Source organism: Antechinus flavipes, chromosome 1 (assembly GCF_016432865.1).
Source record: "Antechinus flavipes isolate AdamAnt ecotype Samford, QLD, Australia chromosome 1, AdamAnt_v2, whole genome shotgun sequence".
NCBI lineage: Eukaryota > Metazoa > Chordata > Mammalia > Dasyuromorphia > Dasyuridae > Antechinus > Antechinus flavipes.
The window spans coordinates 223,410,870-223,431,560 of record NC_067398.1 but is presented as its reverse complement, the minus strand read 5'-3'; the positions used below and the strand labels follow the sequence as shown (position 1 = coordinate 223,431,560).

Below are 20,691 nucleotides of genomic sequence, written 5' to 3'. Positions count from 1 at the left end.
GAATGATTAAATGAAAAATCATTCCTGGTGACCAGGAGTACTATGCTATTACTTATCCTTAGTAGTCATTTCTCCTGCTGTACTCATATACTTTTACCAATGTAAGTCCACTTAATATCATACTCACCAAATATTTAGTCCTATAAAGTTTAACATAGAAAATATGTAGTCTCCACCAAATAACATTCCAATGTAAGCAATGGATATATTCTGAAAACAAGATAGAGGATTGGTATATATTAATAATGGAAATATCTACTTACTAGGAAATATGGAATTTAAGAAAAGGCAAAATTAATTTCTGATCAATCTTGCAATTGAAAATACTTTGATTTTCTTTATACTTAGTATATTATTTATATGTACACATAATCATAATAAACATATATTTATTATATTATAACATATTATGTATTCAATTATATTCAAAAATATATATTAAATATGCAAAGCACTAGACTAGGCAGTGGAGATAAAAGAGAAAACAAAAAATAATCCCTGACCTCAAGGAGGTTACATTTTACTGATAAAACAAGGAGGGGAAAAACTAAGTGCTTTATTGCCAACTAGAAAAGAAATTAGTTAATAATCCTAAAATATTATTGAGGTGGGGGTAGAGAGGACTAAAGATTCTCACAAAAATCTTCTCAGTGAAGGAAAATGCAAAGTCATCTATTGAATGTATGGGGAATCGTACTAGATCTATAACTCAAAAGAAGGCAAAAAAAATAGGGAAAAGACATATATATATATATATATGTGTGTGTGTATGTATATGTATTAAAGCATGCACACACACACACACACACACACACACACAGGGGAGGGGAGATGATATCTTGATGGTCCATTAAGACATAGGAGATAGAATATCCATCGAGGAATGGCTGAACAAGTTACTATATATGTGTGATGGAAAACTACTATGCTATAAGAAATGATAAAGGAAAAATAATAAATAAGAATCTTTGGAAAACTTGTATGAACTGATAAGAGTGAAATAAGAAGAATCAGGAAACTAACACTATACACCTTATATCAAGGTAAGCTCCAAAAGGATATATAACCTATATATAAACCTTTATATCATAAACAGACTTAAGGAACATGGGAAAAATTATCTATCAGATCTATGGATAGAAGAAAAGTTTATGATCAATGAAAGGAGTGAGAAGATCACTGAAAATGATGTTACTAATTATTACATATGCTTTGACCCAGATATGCTACTATTAAGTCTACATGCAAAAAAAGGGAAAAGATCTTTTGTTTACAAAAATATTTAGATTAGCAATTTTTGTGGCGACCCAAAAAACCTAGAAACTAAAGAGATATTTAACAATTAAGGAATGGCCAAATAAATGCTGTGTATGAATGTGATAGAGTTCTGCTATGTTGTAAGAATTAATGAAGTAGGTGATTTCAAAAATACATGGAAAGATTTAGATAAGCTAATACAGAAAGCAGAATCATAACAGCTATCAGGATAGTTATAACATAAATGTTATAAACTATATAAAAATTAATTTTTTTAAAAAAATAATTTTGATCAATGATAGACAGAACCAACTACACCCAGAGAAAGAACACTAGGAAATGAATATGGACTACTTGCATCTTTGTTTTTCTTCCCAGGTTATTTTTACCTTTCTGAATCCGATTTTTCTTGTGCAACAAAAAAAGTTTGGATGTGTACATGTATGTTGTATTTAAGATATACTTTAACATTTTTAACATGTATGAGACTGCCTGCCATCTAGGAGAGGGGATGGAGGGGAGGAAGGGAAAAGTTGGAACAGAAGTGATTGCAAGGGACAATGTTGAAAAATTAGCCATGCATATGTTTGTCAATAAAAAGCTATAATAAAAAAAGATTGTTGAAGGAAAATGCTATCCATTTTCAGAGACAGAATTATGGAATCTGAATGCAAATCAAAGCATACTATTTTCACTTTTTTGTTGTTTTTTTCTTTCTTGTGATTTTTCCCTTTGGGTTTGATTTTTCTTTCTCAACATGACCAATGTAGAAATATATTTTTAAGAAAAAATAAAAATTAAAATAAAAAAGAACAATTTTGAATTTTTAAATAAACTGATAAAGAATTAAATAAGCAGAATAAGAATACTTTTTACAATCCCTCTATAAAAACAAACAAGTTTGAATGCTGTAAGAAGTATGATCAACATAATGGCCTTCCATGATTCTAGAGGACCAACAATGAAAGATATTATTTATCTTCTGACAAAGAAGTTATAGATTTAGAATGAAGAATGATACATATGCAGATATAGGTGAAAATATAGGCACAGAAAGAAGATTAAAAATACAGGTACAAATATGGAAATTGGTATGGATATTTTAAAATACAGCCAGTATGGGAATTTATTTGCTTCACTAAGTATATTTGTAAAAGAAATTTATTTTTCTTTTCTTTTTTTTTCAATGTTATAGAAGGTATAAAAAAGAAAAGTTGTTATTTAAAAAAAAAATTTAAACCAGAGGCTAGAGAAAGCTACAAATATTTAATGTTGTATACCCTTTCAAATGAGATCACTGTATTATGAGATCACTATATTTGGTAGGATCATTGTATGCTTAGTGGTTGGATCTTTATTTGTTTAATTTTTCTTATGAGTCCTAGTGACCCAACTTGATTGGTTTTCTCATTCAATCATTAGGTTTCCTGGAAAATCATAACCTTCATTCCAACAGTCACATCCCTGAAACACTCAAGTTAATTAAGGAACTTGTCCACATTTTATTGTTGCTGCTTAGTTGTTTTTAGGGGGTTTAACAGGAAAATTCCTCACTACCTCCTGTGTATTGACATTTATAATTCTCTTCCCCATTCTATTTTCCATCCCATTAGACCCTTCTCATGAGGACTAACCTAGACCAGTGGTAGTAACTTTAAGAAAGAAGACAGGATCATCCAACTCAAATGGAAAAAGCCAAAACTTTCTTAGCCTACTGCAACACTTTCTAGAAACAGCGCTTTTAATTTCAGTATCTAGTTCAGAATTCCTAGGGTCCCTACCAAATAAGCTAATCTATTTGATTCTTAATTCCAAGATTTTTCTTTAGTACCTCCACTTACCTTTACAGCACCCACTACTGTAGTTGTTAGAGCAGAATTGTAGTAACTACAGAGCACCGTGGAATACATCAACAGAAACCTGAATGAAAAAAAGGAAATTCATGCTTTATGCTCAATGACAAGAATACATTCAGCAACAACTGACTTCTTCATCAATGCTTTGGAATATAGAAGCACATGTCAAGAGATGCTAAAGATCCATTTCTAAAAATAGCCTAAGTTAATTTTGAATAATTCAGACACAATCATCCTATTGTAGATTATCCATATCCTTTCTCTTTTGAAAATGTTGATTATCTTCTAGATATCAATTTTCCATTGATCATTCCACTGACAATAGGAAAGGGATTTTTTTAAAGATACAGATGAACTTAAAAATCACTTGGAGAAGATGGGAGGGGTGTGGTTTTTTTCCATTAAAAAAGTGACTTCTTGTTTATTGGGAATGCAGAAAAGATGGGAGGAAAAAACTAAACTAAAAACTAATGGCTAAAATGGAATCCTTACATTATTGTGGATTTATTTTGTTTATAACAGTTTCGTTCCCTATTATTACAGATAATCCAGAAATGGTTATAGTTTCATTATCCTATAAAACACTGAACTGCAGGGAATCATTCCTGCTAGCCAGGCTCCTACATAAAACAAAGACATTAGCCCATACTCCAGTCTAACAAAAGTAACAGATGTAATAGAACTACAATTCCAGACCTCACTGGATCATAATAGGAATGTATGGTACACTTATTTGGAGGTAGGACATAGAGAAATGGGAAGAATCCAGCATGATGATATCTAGCAGTCACTCCTTCTATCAAGAGAAATGTTTTTGGACAAAAAGATCTAGGATAAGAAGCTTTTAAAACATATCATACATATATGTGTATATATACACATATATGTATACATACACACATATGCATATATATATATAAACATGTATATGAACATATTGTATGTCTAATGTCCTATCAAGGACAAAACCAAGTTCTTCCATACATTCTTAGTAGGGATAAATATATTCCCATAACAAATAAGTTATTTAGGTAGCAAGTGATTGGATTAAGATTTCAGGCCAGGTCTTTCGATTCTAAATTCAATTCTAAAAAATTTCCAGAAAACAACAAGAAAGAATATATTATACATTGACAAGAAGTACTATATTGCAACTCATGCACACACATTGTCCTCATCTATTTTAATTAGCATCATTTTCCCCCTGAGCCTGAAATGATGATGGTGATAATAAGAAATCAAAGAGACTATTGGTCCTTCAGTCTGACTGTTCTTCTCTTTGAGTATCAGAGAGAGACTATTTTGTAAGCAACTTACATTCTCTCACTATAAGTAAAACAGTGACTCACTATCATGCTGTAGATTTAAAGACAGCATGAGTCAATTTGAACCTCTTAAATCACAGATTGCCACAAGTACTACAGGTTTTGCATACAGTGTACAAAAGAGGGAAGAAAGACAATAGAATTTAATTATCTGAGAAAAAAATTAGATAACTAAAAGAAAGAAAATCATCATTAATAAATTAAAACTAGCAAAAGGAGTGAAAATGGTGGGGTTAGGTTTGAGGGTAGAGGAAAGAGAGTCTAGGGAAAAAAAGGTTGTCAAAGTATGTTAAGCAAACATGACTGGAGGTATATAATACAATCTTTAAAGTCAAAGAGAAACCAAAAAATCCCAATTAAGAAAAGATAATTGAAGGAAAATAGAAACATAATTCTCATAACTTTAAGTGTGAATGGATTAATCAATCCAATAAAATGAAAGTGTGTGATAGATTAAATGAGAAAATCATGTACCTGTAGGATCATGACCTGAAAGGGGCATCAAAAAAGATCATCATTAAAATCTGTACAAAAAGATTCTAGTATATATTCCCTTGGAAGACTGTGGTAACTGAATCTCCATTAACTGTCCAAGCACTAAATATCTTGTTTACATTAGAATGTAAGTTTCTTGATAACAGAGATTTTTTTGCTTTTTATTTATATCATCAGCACTTAGAATAGTGCTTGACATATAGTAAATGTTTAATATTGCTTATTGATTGATTAATTGGCTAAATGAAAGAGTACTGAATGAGGAGTCAGGAAACTGAAACAAGTTGTATGACTTTTAGTTATTTGTTTAACTAATTTGGTTAATTGCTTTATCTAGGCTTTAGTTTCCTCATCTACATTATGAAGATGTTGGACTAGATAATCTCTAAAATCCTTTCCAATTCAAAATTCTATACTTTAAGATAAACAAAAGGTTACATAATTTATCCAAGATCATATTGAAAACCCTTAACAATCAACATTAGTCAAATGTCATCTCTTATAATCTGTGGCGCCATCAGATCATAGTGGCCTATCTTGAGATCCAATAGACAACCAAATACTAAAATTCTATTTTTTTTTCATTTCTCTTACAACCACAATCATTCCTAAATTGAATTTTTCTACAATCTATATTTCAAAAATTTTCACAATCTAAAACTTCAACTGATTTCTCTTAAAACATAAAAGACAGGAATTATCTGCTGTGTTTGCTTATTTTTCACACCTATACCCCTCTGACAATGAATTTTCCTGAATAGTTTTGTATTCTCATTTGATTAAGGTGAAGAACTTCAATAAAACCATGTGAAATCCACTTTGGTCTCTTACCCCAGCAAACAGGAAAGAAGAAATTGCATGATAAATAAAATGTTCCTCCACTGGCTGAACTCAGTAGCCTAATATTTAAAAAGGAAATAAAAGTGATTATTAGCTGAATAAGATACCACATAGTCACATGGATTATATTTAAAAAGGAGCAGCTACCACAAGAAACTTACACAATTATAAAATAGCCACTCTAAAATACAAAGATGTACATATTCAGAAGTATGGATATATAATAAGATCTTAATTTGTATACCACTGACTGGGAAATTGTAAGCAATGAGTAATTGATTGACAAAAATGAACAGAAAAAATTGGAAAGTAGTTTGTCAGAAATTAAATTCACATACATTTTACGTTATATGCCACAGTAATCTCTTACACATAAAAGGTACTATCATTTATGAACTTTGAAGAAAAAAGAAGCACTTATTTTTTACAACTATAGATGGGACCTTTTATGTAATGGTAAAAAAAATGGAAATTGTGAGAATACCCATATATTGGGGAATAGCTGAACAAGTTACAGTATGTGGATATAATGGGAAAATATTGTGCTACAAGAAATGATGAGCAGGCAGATTTCAGAAAAATCTGGAAAGACTTACCAGAACTGATGCTGAATGAAGTGAGCAGAACCAAAAGAACATTGTACACAATATCAATAACATTGTACAATGATCAATTATGATAGATCTAATTGTTTTCAGCACTATAATAATCCAAGATAATTCCAAAAGAATCATGATAGAAAATGCTACCCATATCCAGAGAAAAGTATTATGAAATTTAAATGCAGACTGAAGTATACTATTTTCACTTAATTTTTGTATGGTTCCCTATATATTCCCCTACACATAACTAATCAAAGGATATGAATGGGCAATTTTCAAATGAAGAAATATAAACTATTAACAAGGTAATTAAAGAATGCTTCAAATAACTAATGAGAAAAATGTGAATTAAAATTACTTTGATGTTCCACATCACACCTCATACTTTGTCAAAGATGACAAAAGAGGAAACTAAATATTGATATAAGGTTTGTGGGATGACAGGTACACAAATGCATTATTGGTGTAGTTGTGAATTAGTTCCATTTTGCAAAATGAAACCATTCACCAAAACAAATCAGAACTATACTTATAGAGTCATTAAGTTGTACATACCTATCTCTTGACCTTAGGAGAGTACCATTAGGCATACACCTCAAAAAGTCAAGGAGAAAAAGGGAAGCTACACAAAAAGATATTTATAGCAGCTGTAGAAAATTAAAAGCAAAATGGTTTGGCAAATGTGAAATGACTGAACAAATTGTAGCATATGGATGAAATGGAATTTTATTCTTAAGAAATTATGAATATGACATTTACATAAGTTCAGAAAGATTTGCAAGAGCTGATACATAGTTAACTTATCAAAAGCAAAAGGATTAATCAATGTTCAATTCTAGTTTTTAAAGAAATATTTTCTTCAGTGAGCTTTTGTACCTCTTCTTCTATTTAGTCTACTTTTTGATTTGTGCCTCTTTTCATTTGGCCTATTCTGTTTTTTAAGGAGTTATTTTCTTCAGTATTTTTGTGTTTCCTCTTTACCAAGTTGTTGACTCTTTTTTTATGATTTTCTTGCATCACTCATTTCTTTTCCCAATTTTTCTTTACCTTTCTTATTTTTAAAAATCCTTTTTTTGAGCTATTCCAGGAATCCTTTTGAGGCCTGAGACCCAGTCATTTTTCTCTGAAAGTTTGGATAAAGCTGTTTTAACTTTGTTGTTGTTTACTCGTTTTTCCAGTCTATTTCTTGATTTTTAACTTTATGTTAAAGTTAAGCTTGCTAGCATGGTAAAGAAGGCTCTGTCCCAAATTTCAAGTTTTATCTCAACTTCCAGCATTCCTTTTATTCTTGGTTATTTATACAAGAAGATTTTAATTTAAAAAAATCAAAATTAACCTTTTTACACTTCAACAATTTTCTCTCTTATAATATTGTTGATTCTATTTCCCTTCTTTTCTCCTGGTTTCTTTGAAATTCCTGACCTTTTGCTTTTCCAAATGAACTTTGTTATTATTTTTTCTCAGTTAAATAATTTTTTAGTAATTTAATTGGGATGGCATTGAATAGTTAGGTATAACTGTCATTTTAAAAATTATTGGCTTTGTCTATCCATCAATAATAAATATCACTTTAATTAGATCTGAGTTTATTTGCATAAAAAGTATTTATGTTTATGTTTATAGAGTTCTGTTCATAGAGTTCTGTTCTGGCAAGTATATATTCATGTATTTTATATAGTCAAGGTGTTTTAAATGGTCTAAACAATATTGAATAATATTGTTGACACAGTATAGTTTCTCTGTTTTTTTTTACTTTTGATTAAATCTATTTTAACTTTAATTTTATCTGAGATTATGATTACTATACCTGTTTTTTAACATAATAAATTTTACTGCTGCCCTTTATTTTATATTTGCATGTATCTCTCATTACAATGTTTTCTTAAAGGAACATATTGTTGGATTTAAATTTTCATCTCTTACCCATTTCTGTTTTATGAGTAAATTTGTCCCATTCATTTTCTTAGCTACAATTACCTGTTGGATATTTTCTTCCTTCTTATTTTTTTTCACTATCTTTTTCATCCTATTTACTCATCTCTCTTCAGGCCTCTCCTTTATTTCTACCCACTACCTTGCCTTCCTATTCCATAACCTCTTCTTCCCTAATCATTTTTGGAAACAGACCTAGTAGTGGTATTGCTAGGTTAAAGGCAAAGGCAGTTTAATAATTCTTTGGGCATAATTCCAGATTGCTCTCCAAAATAGATCAGTTCACAATTCCACCAACAATGAATTAGTATCTCAATTTTTCCATATCCCCTTCAACATTTGTCATTTTCTCCTTCAATGATTTTAATCTGGTGTCATTTGTCTCCATTAATCACTCTTTCCTCTTTCTTTCCTTTCTCTGAGTTTTCTCAACAATTCTGATATAGCTCAGCTCCTAACAGCTGGGATCATATAAAAATTTCTCAGGTGAAAAGGGGTCACAGATGGAAAAAATTTAAGAAGCCCTGTTTTAGGCTGTTGCAATGGTCTCCTAATTAGTCTCCATACCTCAAATATTTCCCCTCTCCAATCACTTATACATCTGCCAAATTTATTTTCCTAAATAAAGATCTGATAATTAATTTATTCATCAAGTGTCTATGATCAAACATAAAATCATCTACTTAGCTTTTAAAGTCCTTCTCAACTCAGCTACAATCTACATTTCCTAATTTGTCATTCATTAATCCTTTTCCTAGCCAAATTGGCCATCTTGTTATTCCTCAAAGGCAACATTCAATTTCCTATCTCTGAATCTTTCTGCCACCTATACCAAAGACCAAGAATTCATTCTCCTATCTTCTCTCTTAGAATTCATTATTTCCTATGACAAAGTAACATCTTTAAATTTTTTTCTTAATTCCATCAGTTCTTAGTGTTCTCTCTATATAGATAAAAAGCTATCTTGCATTTATTGTATAAATATACATATTTAAATATATGGTATGTCCCCCAACAAAATATAAATCCCTGGAAGACGTGGACTATTTTATTTTTTTCTTTGAAATCCTATAGTTTAGCACAATGCCTGGAACATAAGAAATCTTTAATAAATACTTCTTTTGTATAGGACACAGCAGCAGTGGTGGAAGGTCAGAAATTAGATGGTATGAATGAGCATACTTGGGTCTAAGACAAGTGAGATATAGTAGGGACTCCTCAATTAGCTAGGTGACACAATGGACAGAATGCTGGATTTGGAGTCTGGGAGATCCAATTCAAATCCAGCTTCAGACATTTATTAGCTACATGACCCTAGGCAAATGATCTGACCTGTCTGCCTTTAAGTTTTCTCAACTGTAAAGTAGAAAGAATAGCATATACCTTACAAAGATTTTGTGATGATCAAATTAGATATTTATAAAGCATCTAGCACATCTCCTGACCCATGGAAGCCATATAAATGCTTAATCTCGATCCCCTACAATTAGGGGATTACAATCCATGATTCCTAAGCTCCTATAAGGAATGACTGTTAGAGGGCCAATCACAGGTAGCAGCAATGACAAAAAGTATAAAAACTAATTGGTGCCCTTGGGTTTATCATACTCTATGCTTCGAGTTTTTCGGTCACTTCTGGGTCTTGTGAACCTAATATGGGCAACTTTTCTACTTTTTAAAAGGTACAAAATATTTTGATAGCATTTTGTAATTTAGTTTGAGATCTAGCACTTTTGGGCCTCCTTTCTTCCCAATTTCATTGATGATTTCCTGTAAGATTCTTGACCTTTTGTTCTTCTAAATGAATTTTATTATCTCTAGTGAAACTTTGATAGTTTGATTAAGAAAATGAGTAAGTAAATAAATGTATGTAATATCACTTTATCACACCAGAAAAATATAATTTTGAGTAATAAACATCTCTCCAATTATTTATGCCTTAGTTAATTATTCTGTAATTGTATTCATATAATTTCTTACAGTCATCTGCAAGTAAAAGGGTTGTACTTAATGGCCTTTAAGGTTCCTTCCAGTTCTAAATCTATGATACTATAATAATTCTTGGGCATGTGTAGGATTAGATAGGAATGATTCTGTTCTATATAGTTCTGCTCAGATTTTCTAGTAATATAAAGTCTGGTAATTGTTGTGGGTTTATTTCATACATTGTTATTTAAACAAAATAATTAATTATGCAAATTAGTTGAATTTTTAAGGTTTTCTAAGTAAATCATCATAATTTCTGCAAATAACAATAACTTTGCTTCTTCTCTTTTGATCCTTATTTCCTCAATTTCTGTCTCAGTCAACAAGCATTTTAAAGCACTTATGCAGGTACTGTGTTAATGATATGGAATGGCTATCTTCCCTTGATGAAGAAACCCATCTGGCCCATCAGATATATACCAATTTCCAGATTATTGTATTTTTATAACATGTTTGTGAGAATCACAACTCTTTATCAATCTCCATTGTCTATCCCCCACTTCTGTGCATCTTTAAACAACCTCTGAGATACAATTAGCATATCTTTAGATATGTCTGGTACCTGGTCTGCCAGGTGCTTTCCATCTAGTTCCTTGATTTCTTCCTCTGAGTTTCTGCCTTTACTTTCCCGGTTTCCCTGAGAAACCCCAAGTATTTCCCCTCTAAAAGATCTGCTTATGATGAAGATCTTTGCTGAAGCCTTTTCAGGACTAAGCCCACTCTCTCAATTCTATTTCATATTTGCCACTTCTGGTGCCTATTTTACCTCTTATTTGGTCTGTAACCTCTTCTTGTAAATAAATCTTCCTTTAGGCAAAGTGAATGGCTATTGTGCATTTGTTACATGTTTGTTTTGAACTAGAAATTGCTATTCTGACCTCCTCAGTAAGAATCAGTACTGACTATCAATAAGAATACAAAGAAAAGACAAAACCATAATTCCTTTGCTCAAGGAGCTCACATTCAAATGGAGTAAACAACATGCAAAGAATTATATATACAATGTAAATGAAAGAGACAAAGAAGAAACAAGAAAGGCCACCTGAGAAAGTGACATATAAGCTGTTCTGTAGGAAGCAAAGGAAATCAGAAGGCAGAGGTAAGGAAAAAGCTATTGTGTGTAAAAAATTTTATAAATGTCAAAGTGTTATATAAAGGTGAGTCCTCTTCATTGTTGTTGTAAGTATTATTATTCAAAAAGAGATAAGCAGTTTGGTATAGCAGATAAGAGTGCTGGACTTGGGTTCAAATATCAATCTCTAACATATAATAGCTGTGGGACGATGGAAATTCATTTCAACTTTCAGGTATCTCACCAAGACTAAAAGTTACAAACAAGTTGTGATTTATATTAGTGAATGAAATTCTCATACACAAGAATTCATGAATCCTTGATGTATCAATGTACTCATGAAGGAATAAAAGAATAACCTGATGTATGTTTAGGAATAGAGGTTTCAAAGAAATAATTCAAATGATAGTAAATAATCACTATCAATTAAACACTTAGATTATTTAGACACGTGTATCTTTTGTTTGTATATCATCCTAATAAAGTATGCTCATTTAACAATATTTATTTAAATTAATATAAAGTTAAATTTCAAAAATTTAAAACTTTTTCAAGTTGCTCAGCTGAACTAAATTTATTTGCTCCAAGTGATGCTATAACTTCTTTTTTTTTCATTATAGCTTTTTATTGATGGAACATATGCATGGATAATTTTTCAACATTGTCCCTTGCACTCACTTCTGTTCCAACTTTTCCCTTCCTTCCCTCCACCCCCTCCCTTGGCAGGGGAGTCTCATACATGTTAAACATGTTAAAGTATATTTTAAATACAATATATGTGTACAGATCCATACAGTTCTCTTGTTGCACAAGAAAAATTGGATTCACAAGGTAAAAATAACCTGGGAAGAAAAACAAAAATGCAAGTAGTCCACGTTCATTTCCCAGTGTTGCTTCTCTGGGTGTAGCTGATTCTGTCCATCACTGATCAACTGGAACTGAATTGGATCTTCTCATTGCTGAAGATAGCCACTTCCATCAGAATACATCTCCTGGTTCTGCTCATTTCATTCAGCATCAGTTCATGTAAGTCTCTCCAAGTATCTCTGTATTCATCCTGCTGGCCATTTCTTACAGAACAATAATATTCTATAACATTTATATACCACAATTTACCCAGCCATTCTCCAATGATGGGCATCTGTTCAATTTCCAGTTTCTTGCCACTACAAAAAGGGCTGCCACAAACATTTTGGTACATATGGGTCCCTTTCCCTTCTTTAAGATCTCTTTGGGATATAAGCCCAATAGTAACACTGCTGGATCAAAGGGTATGCACAGTTTGATAACTTTTTGAGCATAATTCCAAATTCTTCTCCAGAATGGTTGGATCCATTCATAACTCCACCAACAATGTATCAGTTGTCCCAGTTTTCCCACATCCTTTCCAAGATTCCTGTCATCTTAGCCAATCTGACAGGTGTGTAGTGATATCTCAGAGTTGTCTTAATTTGCATTTCTCTGATCAATAGTGATTTGGAACACTCTTTCATATTAATAGAAATAGTTTCAATTTCATCATCTAAAAATTATCTGTTCATATCCTTTGACCATTTATCAACTGGAGAATGGCTTGATCTCTTATAGAGTCAATTCTCTATATATTTTGGAGAGACCTTTATCAGAATCTTTAACTGTAAAAATGTTTTCTCAGTTGATGCTATAACTTCTAATCAGTAACAATCTGCTTACCTGTTGAAGGTCTCCAGTGAAAATACTAATAATAAATGTTGGAATGATCATAAAACAGGCATTGTAGAAAAGCACTCCATATTTTCCTAGCTCCTATGAACAAGAAAAAACACCTGTTCAATTCTAGAAGTATCCTACAAAACTCCCCCGAATTATTATTTATAAGTTGTTTATTCAAAGATATAATGTACATTCTCTTCATAATACTGTTTTCCTTCTATAATTTAAAAATCTGATATTTCTATCAAAACATGACATTTTAGGCATATTATAATTTTAAAACAAACATGCTCTAAAACCTCAAAATAAACATTATTTTAAACATAATTTCAAAATAAAAATCTACTTCAAGATTCTACAGGAAAATATTGCTGGGATATGAAGAAGACAAAAAAAGATCTCTTGTTTAGTTAAGGGGAGGAAATTGAGTAGATGATTTGGAAGAGCTGAGACTGATGAAGAATGTCAGGTATTGAATTTAGAAGATGTAACTTGGGAAAAATGGAGAAAATTTAAAAAACAACCCCCAAGTTCAGATACTTGTCCAGGTTCTATTTTGGTGTTCTATGAAAGGGTGAAAGAAAAAGAGCAGGAAGAAGGAGCATTAAAAACTAAGAAACTGAAAAGGAAGACTCGAAGACTCAGGAAGAAGAAGATAGATGATGAAACAAGGCAAATAATTAGAAATTAGTGGAACATTTGGAGGGTTAGGCAAGTTAATAGAGTCAATTGGAGAGTAGAGCCAGTTCATGCAAAGGAGACAAATCCAAAACAAAATAGAAGGGGAGATGATGGTGACTATAAAGTTGATCCAACTGAATAAAGGAAATTAAGTGAATATCAGGTTATTAAAGGTTTTAACTGATTGTAAAACAACAACAACAATAATAGGCTGTTTAAGATGTACACGCTCAGAAATATTTTTTAAAGCCTGAGAATCTTAACAAGTATGAATGATGTGGAGCAGTCCTTAAGAAGGATGTAGGAATAACCCCAAGGCTATCTGGTCTTGGGAATAATGTAATTAGAAATGATATATTTCTTCTCCTAGGCTCTATATGACCAGGATTCTAAGGCCACAAACATTGCTGTCTGTCAGATGGCATCAGCTGCCTGTTGATCAGGGATAACAGAGATCCTGAGATTAGTAAGCAACAATAATAAGATGCTTAAAGTTGACATAGACACAGAACAAAATTGGGTGTCCACCAGTTAACATAATGACATTTCAGAACTGAAAACATACCTCGAAAAGTTCCCTGTGAGTTCTGCCCAGAGAATTATGGGTATTGCACCTGCACACAAAGTTAGAACCAGACCACTCCTCAATTCCACTTCTAAGCCATAAAATTAGCATATGAGTGACATGAAGCATTTGTCTTTCTAACTTTTCTATATAAATTGATCTTCTTGCCCCTAGTTCTTTGCTAACTTCCTTTGGAACTTACCTGCTTTAATTGACATTACAATTATAATAAACTTTACCCCTTGACTTGGAGTTTGGTTTGAGCTTGCAAATTCTTTTGAGGTACTGTAACACTGGTCTGGAACCCCAACTTTTTGGGGTTCCCATACCCCCAACATGAAGAGTAGGGGGTATGTATAATAATTTGCACTGAGTTTGTTTTGTTTGTATTTCTGCCATAGTCAGTTGCATGTTATCAGTATTCTGCAGATTGATCTCCTTCCTGGAGAAGGAATGCTTCTTCACAGTCAAAACTTAAAATCTTTAGGGAAAATGAAACATTTTTAAAGGGAAGAGACACAAAGCTGGGGGAAGAAGAGAGTAATGGAAATCTGAGGTAGAAGAAGAAGACTAGATATGATAACATGGCATAACAGAGTGAAAATTTGGAGAGTGAAGAACCCTGCATTTACAGAGAGTGGAAAGGATGGAGAAAAGACAGTAAGTATAATTGCCCTCATCCAGTGAGAACTCAAAGATCTGAGACCTTCTTGAAGAAAAGAGGACAGGATATTTTCTCAGAAAGAAGAAACCAACTGCTGCTTTCCCGAAGTATGATATAGTAGAACCACAGATCTATCACCTAGTAACAACAATAGGAATGTTTATTTTCTTCTCAGAGCATAAATCTTAAAAATAACAAAGAATCTCCCAAGATTGGTCATCTATTTAGATAACTGCTCATTTCTGATAACTCACAAAGGACAAGAATGATTCTGTGTGCTAGATAGAACTTTTCCTAAAAATTATTGCTAAAGGGGCAGGTAGGTGGCACAGTGGATAGAGCACCAGCCCAGAAATCAGGAGGACCTGAGTTCAAATTTTATCTCAGACACTAAACACTTCCTAGCTGCATATATATATATATATATATATATATATATATATATATATAATATATATATATATTATATATATATATATATATATATATATATATATATATATGTATATATGTATGTATGTGTGTATGTATATTGCTAGAGATTACAAAGTCTTGGGGAAGAATAAAGACTATCAAGGTACAGAATAGCAAAGAATTTCTTGACTCACAATAATGATAATTTCTTACTGAAAAGATAGAGGAGCCAACAAGAAATTCTATTCTAGACAGGATTTCCCACTGACAAGAAGAAAAATGGTTGAAAAATGGATGGATATGATGGAAACTGTGGGGAGAAATGACTACTCCCTCCTTTGAAATAAGGGAGAAGAAATCAAGGCACTATTTGAGATATACTCTAGATTTTGGGAAAACGGATTTCAAAAGTTCCCAAGAAAGAATAAATAAAGTTTTGTACGCTAAAAGTCTACAAGGGAAATCAGATTGAGAGGAATGAGAGGTTCTTAAGAATGAAACTCTGAAGACAAAAAAAAAATTCTAATAAGAGAAAATGGAAACTTCTGAGGAGAAAAATCATTGTAGAAGCATGGGTAATTAACTAACAGTTTAAATTTTTAAAAAGAAAGGTACAGAAGATGGAAGCAAGAAATGGATATAATAAGATGGTACAATAAAGTAAAAATTGCATTAGGAGTGCTAAAGTTCAATATGAGAAGAGAAGAGAGATTTGCAAGGGAGGCTAAAGGCAACCAAAAACATCTGGGTTTTTTAAAAATTCAGTCTCTGAAGTATTCCCCTAGACTTTTACTCAAACTAGAATTACTAGATGGATGACTACAACCTCAGATTGTATATAATGGATATAATAAGATGGTACAATAAAGTAAAAACTACACTAGGAGTGCTAAAGCTCAATATGAGAAGAGAAGAGAGATTTGCAAGGGAGGCTAAAGGCAACCAAAAACATCTGGGTTTTTTAAAAATTCAGACTCTGAAGTATTCCCCTAGACTTTTACTCAAACTAGAATTACTAGATGGATGACTACAACCTCAGATTCTAGGGGTAATCGTATATATTACTACTACTACTACTACTACTACTACTACTACTATAATAATAGCTCTTATGACTTCATCAACAAGCTACTCATTAAAAGTCATCTAATAGTCACAATTTGCCCTTATCAAAAAATTTACTCTAATGGCACAGCAATAACAGTTGGCTCAAAACATCCCTCCCCCACAAAAAAATTCCTGGGGATATACACTCTTACAAATATACAGGTCTGTGGTGGTAAGACTAGAAATAAATATAAATTTATTAATTTAATTATTATATTATATTTTTATTATTATTATATATTTATGTATAATTATTGTGTTATAATTAAATAAATTAAATTATTAATAAAATAAATATTTATTATTAAAAACAAAGTAAAATGGATAGGAAAGCATGTGGCCAATGCAATTTACAACTCTTAAAACTTTAGCCCTTTAATGTCTTTTCTATCTCCAGATAGTACTAACAAATTCACTGTGAGAAAAGGCATGGATAATGGACAAGTATATTGCTATTAGAATCTAACTCCCAGGGTTGTTATAAGGATCAAATGAAATAATGTTTGTAAAAGACTTAGCAAAATACCTGGCACAATAAAAGGAAGTATATAAATACTTATTCCCTTCACTTTTCCCCAGCCTCTGTTAGGTTGTAAAACTATCAACCAGTGAGCTTGATTTTAATTCCAAGGGATATTATTGAACAGTTTTGTAATTTTCTGATCACAGTTTCAAAGTTGTTTTCTAGATACTGTGCTGTATGAACTGATGAGTAAGTTGATTTTTAGGAAAACATGGAAAGACTTGCATGAAATAGAGAAGAATGAAATGAACAGAACTAATTTATATACAGTAACCAATACTGTTTGAAAAATAACTATGAATGACTAAGTTATTCTGAGTATTATACTCAAATAAACTACCAAGTTTATTTATATATATATATACATATATATATATATATATATATATATATATATCAATACAAACATAGATATATATCAGTGTCAAAAGATGGCCTTCTCCAGGATGGGTTAAAAAGGGAGGGAAGGAAATAGTTCAAAACTTAAGATGTAGAAAAAATTTATAAAGGATTATTAGACTCCATAAAAATAAAATATATACATATATGTGTATATATATTACATATGTATATATATAAGCCTGGACAATATATTTCAATAGTCTTTAATAAAAATAAAGAATTGTTTTCTAGAGTGGATGAAACACTCACAGTATGCCTATTTCTCCACAGTCCCTCTAACATTTGTTATTTTTTCTTTATTGTCATCTTTTCCTATAATCAAACAGCTAATCTTAAATGAGATTGTATTCCAAGTTCCCTGATTTCCAGTTCAATACTTTCTACTAAGAGATACTGAAATATCTCTCATTAATCACAATTTTTAAAGTGCCCTCAAGGAATTAAAACCTACCAGGGGAGGTAAGCCATAAGTACAACTACAAAATGAAATACAATTAATTGTGTGATATGAACATAATGCTATGACTATAATTGGAAAATCTATAATGCAAATAGTAATGACATCATCATAATAAATAAAATATTCAAGCCTTCTAATATCACCTTCTTTATGTAATTTCAGCCACCAGGTTATAATGCATAATATTTATGTGAATTAAGAGCAGATTATTACCTTTGGATCCATTTTCTGCTTGGTATAAACTCCATTTGCTGCTGTGAAGATATCATTAAGGAATACAAAAATGTAGCCTTCCAAATTAAAACTTAGATCAGAGCTGGCAGAAGAATAAAAAAAATTACCATTATTTTTAAAACCTTAAACTATTGCCTAAAAATCTCTTTTAAATTCTTTTCTTCTAATGGCCGGCAATCAATATTTCCTATTTTTCTTTGTTTTGGTATACAGTATCCTACTAACATCCTTTTGTTTTATCTATAACTAAAAAACCAAATCAAAAAATTAAACTCACATTGATTAAATAGAAGACTCAAAAATAGATTAAAGAAAATTAGCTATCTTCACTGAAATGCTTACCTATAATTGAGTGATTAAAAGAATTTCAAATGGGAGTGAATTGTCCAATTATATAAAAATTTTACATAATATCATAAGCAAAGTTACCCTTGAGTTACTAGGAACTAGAAAGAAACTTCTCAATCAACTGTGAAAACTAGATGACAACTTGGGGAAAGAAACGAACTTGCTCAAGATTCTATGAATACTGAAAGCATTGGTCACCACCAATTAATACTAAAGAAGACATATTAAGCATATGATCAGTCTGTAAAACACTCTTTTCATTCTACTCTCTTTCAAAGGCATTAAGTGTGTATACTTTTTTTTAATCCTTAAGGCAGCCTTTAATATCCATTTTAGCCAGATTTCAGCTTTATAAAACTATACATTGTAATGATATTGACTAATGTGGCTTGTTCTGACATAAAATCTCCAAGTAATGATAACAAGTGAGCCCGAATCAACTAAAAATTCATAGAATTACATACTAAAAATTTTTTTTAATAAAATGACAAACTTCACAGAAAATCATGCAAAGTTAGAGCTACAAAGTACTTTAAATATTATTTAGTCTAATTCTCTCAGTTACTATCCAATGAAACTGAAATTTAGATAAATTTATTGACTTGACAAAGACACTGTTGTTTTGAGAGAGAAGAGAGAGGGAAATGGATTGTTTTCATTGTACATATTATCTGAGAAAGGCTTTTACCATGACACAATTCAATATACTAAGTACTAAGTTGTCATATCTAGAAAGGGGGAAAAAAAGCATGAATCTACTTCAGTATGTGAGCAAGCATGAGACTGCTTTGTGACCCCATTTGAGGTTTTCTTGGCAAAGATATTGGAATAATTTGCCATTTCCTTCTCCAGTCCATTTTACAGATGAGAAAACTGAATTGTGACTTGCCCAATGTTATAGAGCTAGTAAGTGTCTGAGGCCACATTTGAATTCATGAAAATGAGTCTTTCTGACTCCAAATCTGGCAGTCTATTAGCTGTTCCACTTAGCTGCCTTGAGCATGAAATATACATAGAGTTAAAGAATGTGAGAGCTAGAAAAGACTATATATTTTTAATCCTAACTCCCCGCCACCACCCCCCCCCCGCCGCCATTGTGGGAATCAAGACCCAGAGAGGTTATTTTATTTGTCTATGTCCACATAGACATTTTTACTATGCACTCTTTGAAAACTGTATTCTGTTGAGAGCACTATTCACTCAAACTGGCAGTTAAATCTCTAGTTTCCTTCAAAACTCCCATCATATGTTATCTCCTACATGAGGCCTTTCCTGAACCTCTCAGCTGCTAGTGTCCCCACTAAAATTCTTTCACATTTCAGTTTATATCTTTGTATATAATTTCAGATGTAGAGATCATTTCCACTTATAGAAAGTTAAATTCTAGGGCAGGGACAGTATTTGTATCTCTGATACGTAGCACATTTTCTAATGCATAGGAACTAGGGGCTAGATCTGTGATTTCATTGATATATAGAAATATGAGATGAAGAAATATGTTAGTGATTAAATTTGATAATTTCTCAGAAATTTACATTTTAGAGAGTCCATTGGAGAGCTAAAATATGAAATTATAGGGTCATGTAGCCAGTATTTGTTTAACATGCAATAGAATCTTTATAAATGCTTACTGACTGACTTACTGAAGGAATATCAGATTCCTTCCTCATGAAGTGGCATGGAATTAAAAATATTTATAAACCTTAAGTTCTATTTAAATCTCCCATAGTTCTAAAATGAAGTCAAGAACCTTTCAAGTAAAATTGTCAAGACATTCTCATATAGAAATCAGCAATTTACTCTGTTTATAAAGAAAAGTCATTAATACACTAAAACAGGAGTTCTAAAGCTTTTTTTGTGTCATGAACAGCCTGAGAAAGTTGGTGAAGCTTATGGATTCCTTCTCAAAATAATGCTTTTAAATGCATAAATAAAATATGTAAGATTCTAAAGGAAACCAATTATAATGAAATACAGTTAACAAAAAAATCAAAAAAACCAAGTTCATGGTCCCCAAATTAAGAATCTTAAACCTATAATGTCCCTCAGCTATCATTTACTCATTTAAAGAAAAAACTGATATACTTAACTGCTTATTTATCTGGACAGATAAATTAAATGTAAAATATTTTTTATAATTAGGACAATGAAGCTTCAAAAGACTTCATAGGATCACAAATTTAAAGCTATAAACAACCTTAGAGGTCATCTACCCAATCTCCTCAATTTTCGAGTG

At 31.5% G+C, this 20,691-nt stretch overlaps 1 protein-coding gene across 2 annotated transcripts in view; it reads right to left on the bottom strand.

The window, feature by feature from the left end:
* SLC35D2 (solute carrier family 35 member D2) overlaps positions 1-20,691 on the bottom strand; it is a 58,955-nt gene that overhangs the window by 3,544 nt on the left and 34,720 nt on the right. For both annotated transcript variants that reach the window (XM_051996840.1, XM_051996844.1), the window contains 5 exons: positions 18,087-18,189; positions 13,058-13,150; positions 5,765-5,832; positions 3,099-3,177; positions 128-210 (listed from right to left, as the gene is read on the bottom strand). In XM_051996840.1, the coding sequence (XP_051852800.1) occupies positions 128-210; positions 3,099-3,177; positions 5,765-5,832; positions 13,058-13,150; positions 18,087-18,189 (426 nt within the window). The remainder of the gene's footprint in view (positions 1-127; positions 211-3,098; positions 3,178-5,764; positions 5,833-13,057; positions 13,151-18,086; positions 18,190-20,691) is intronic.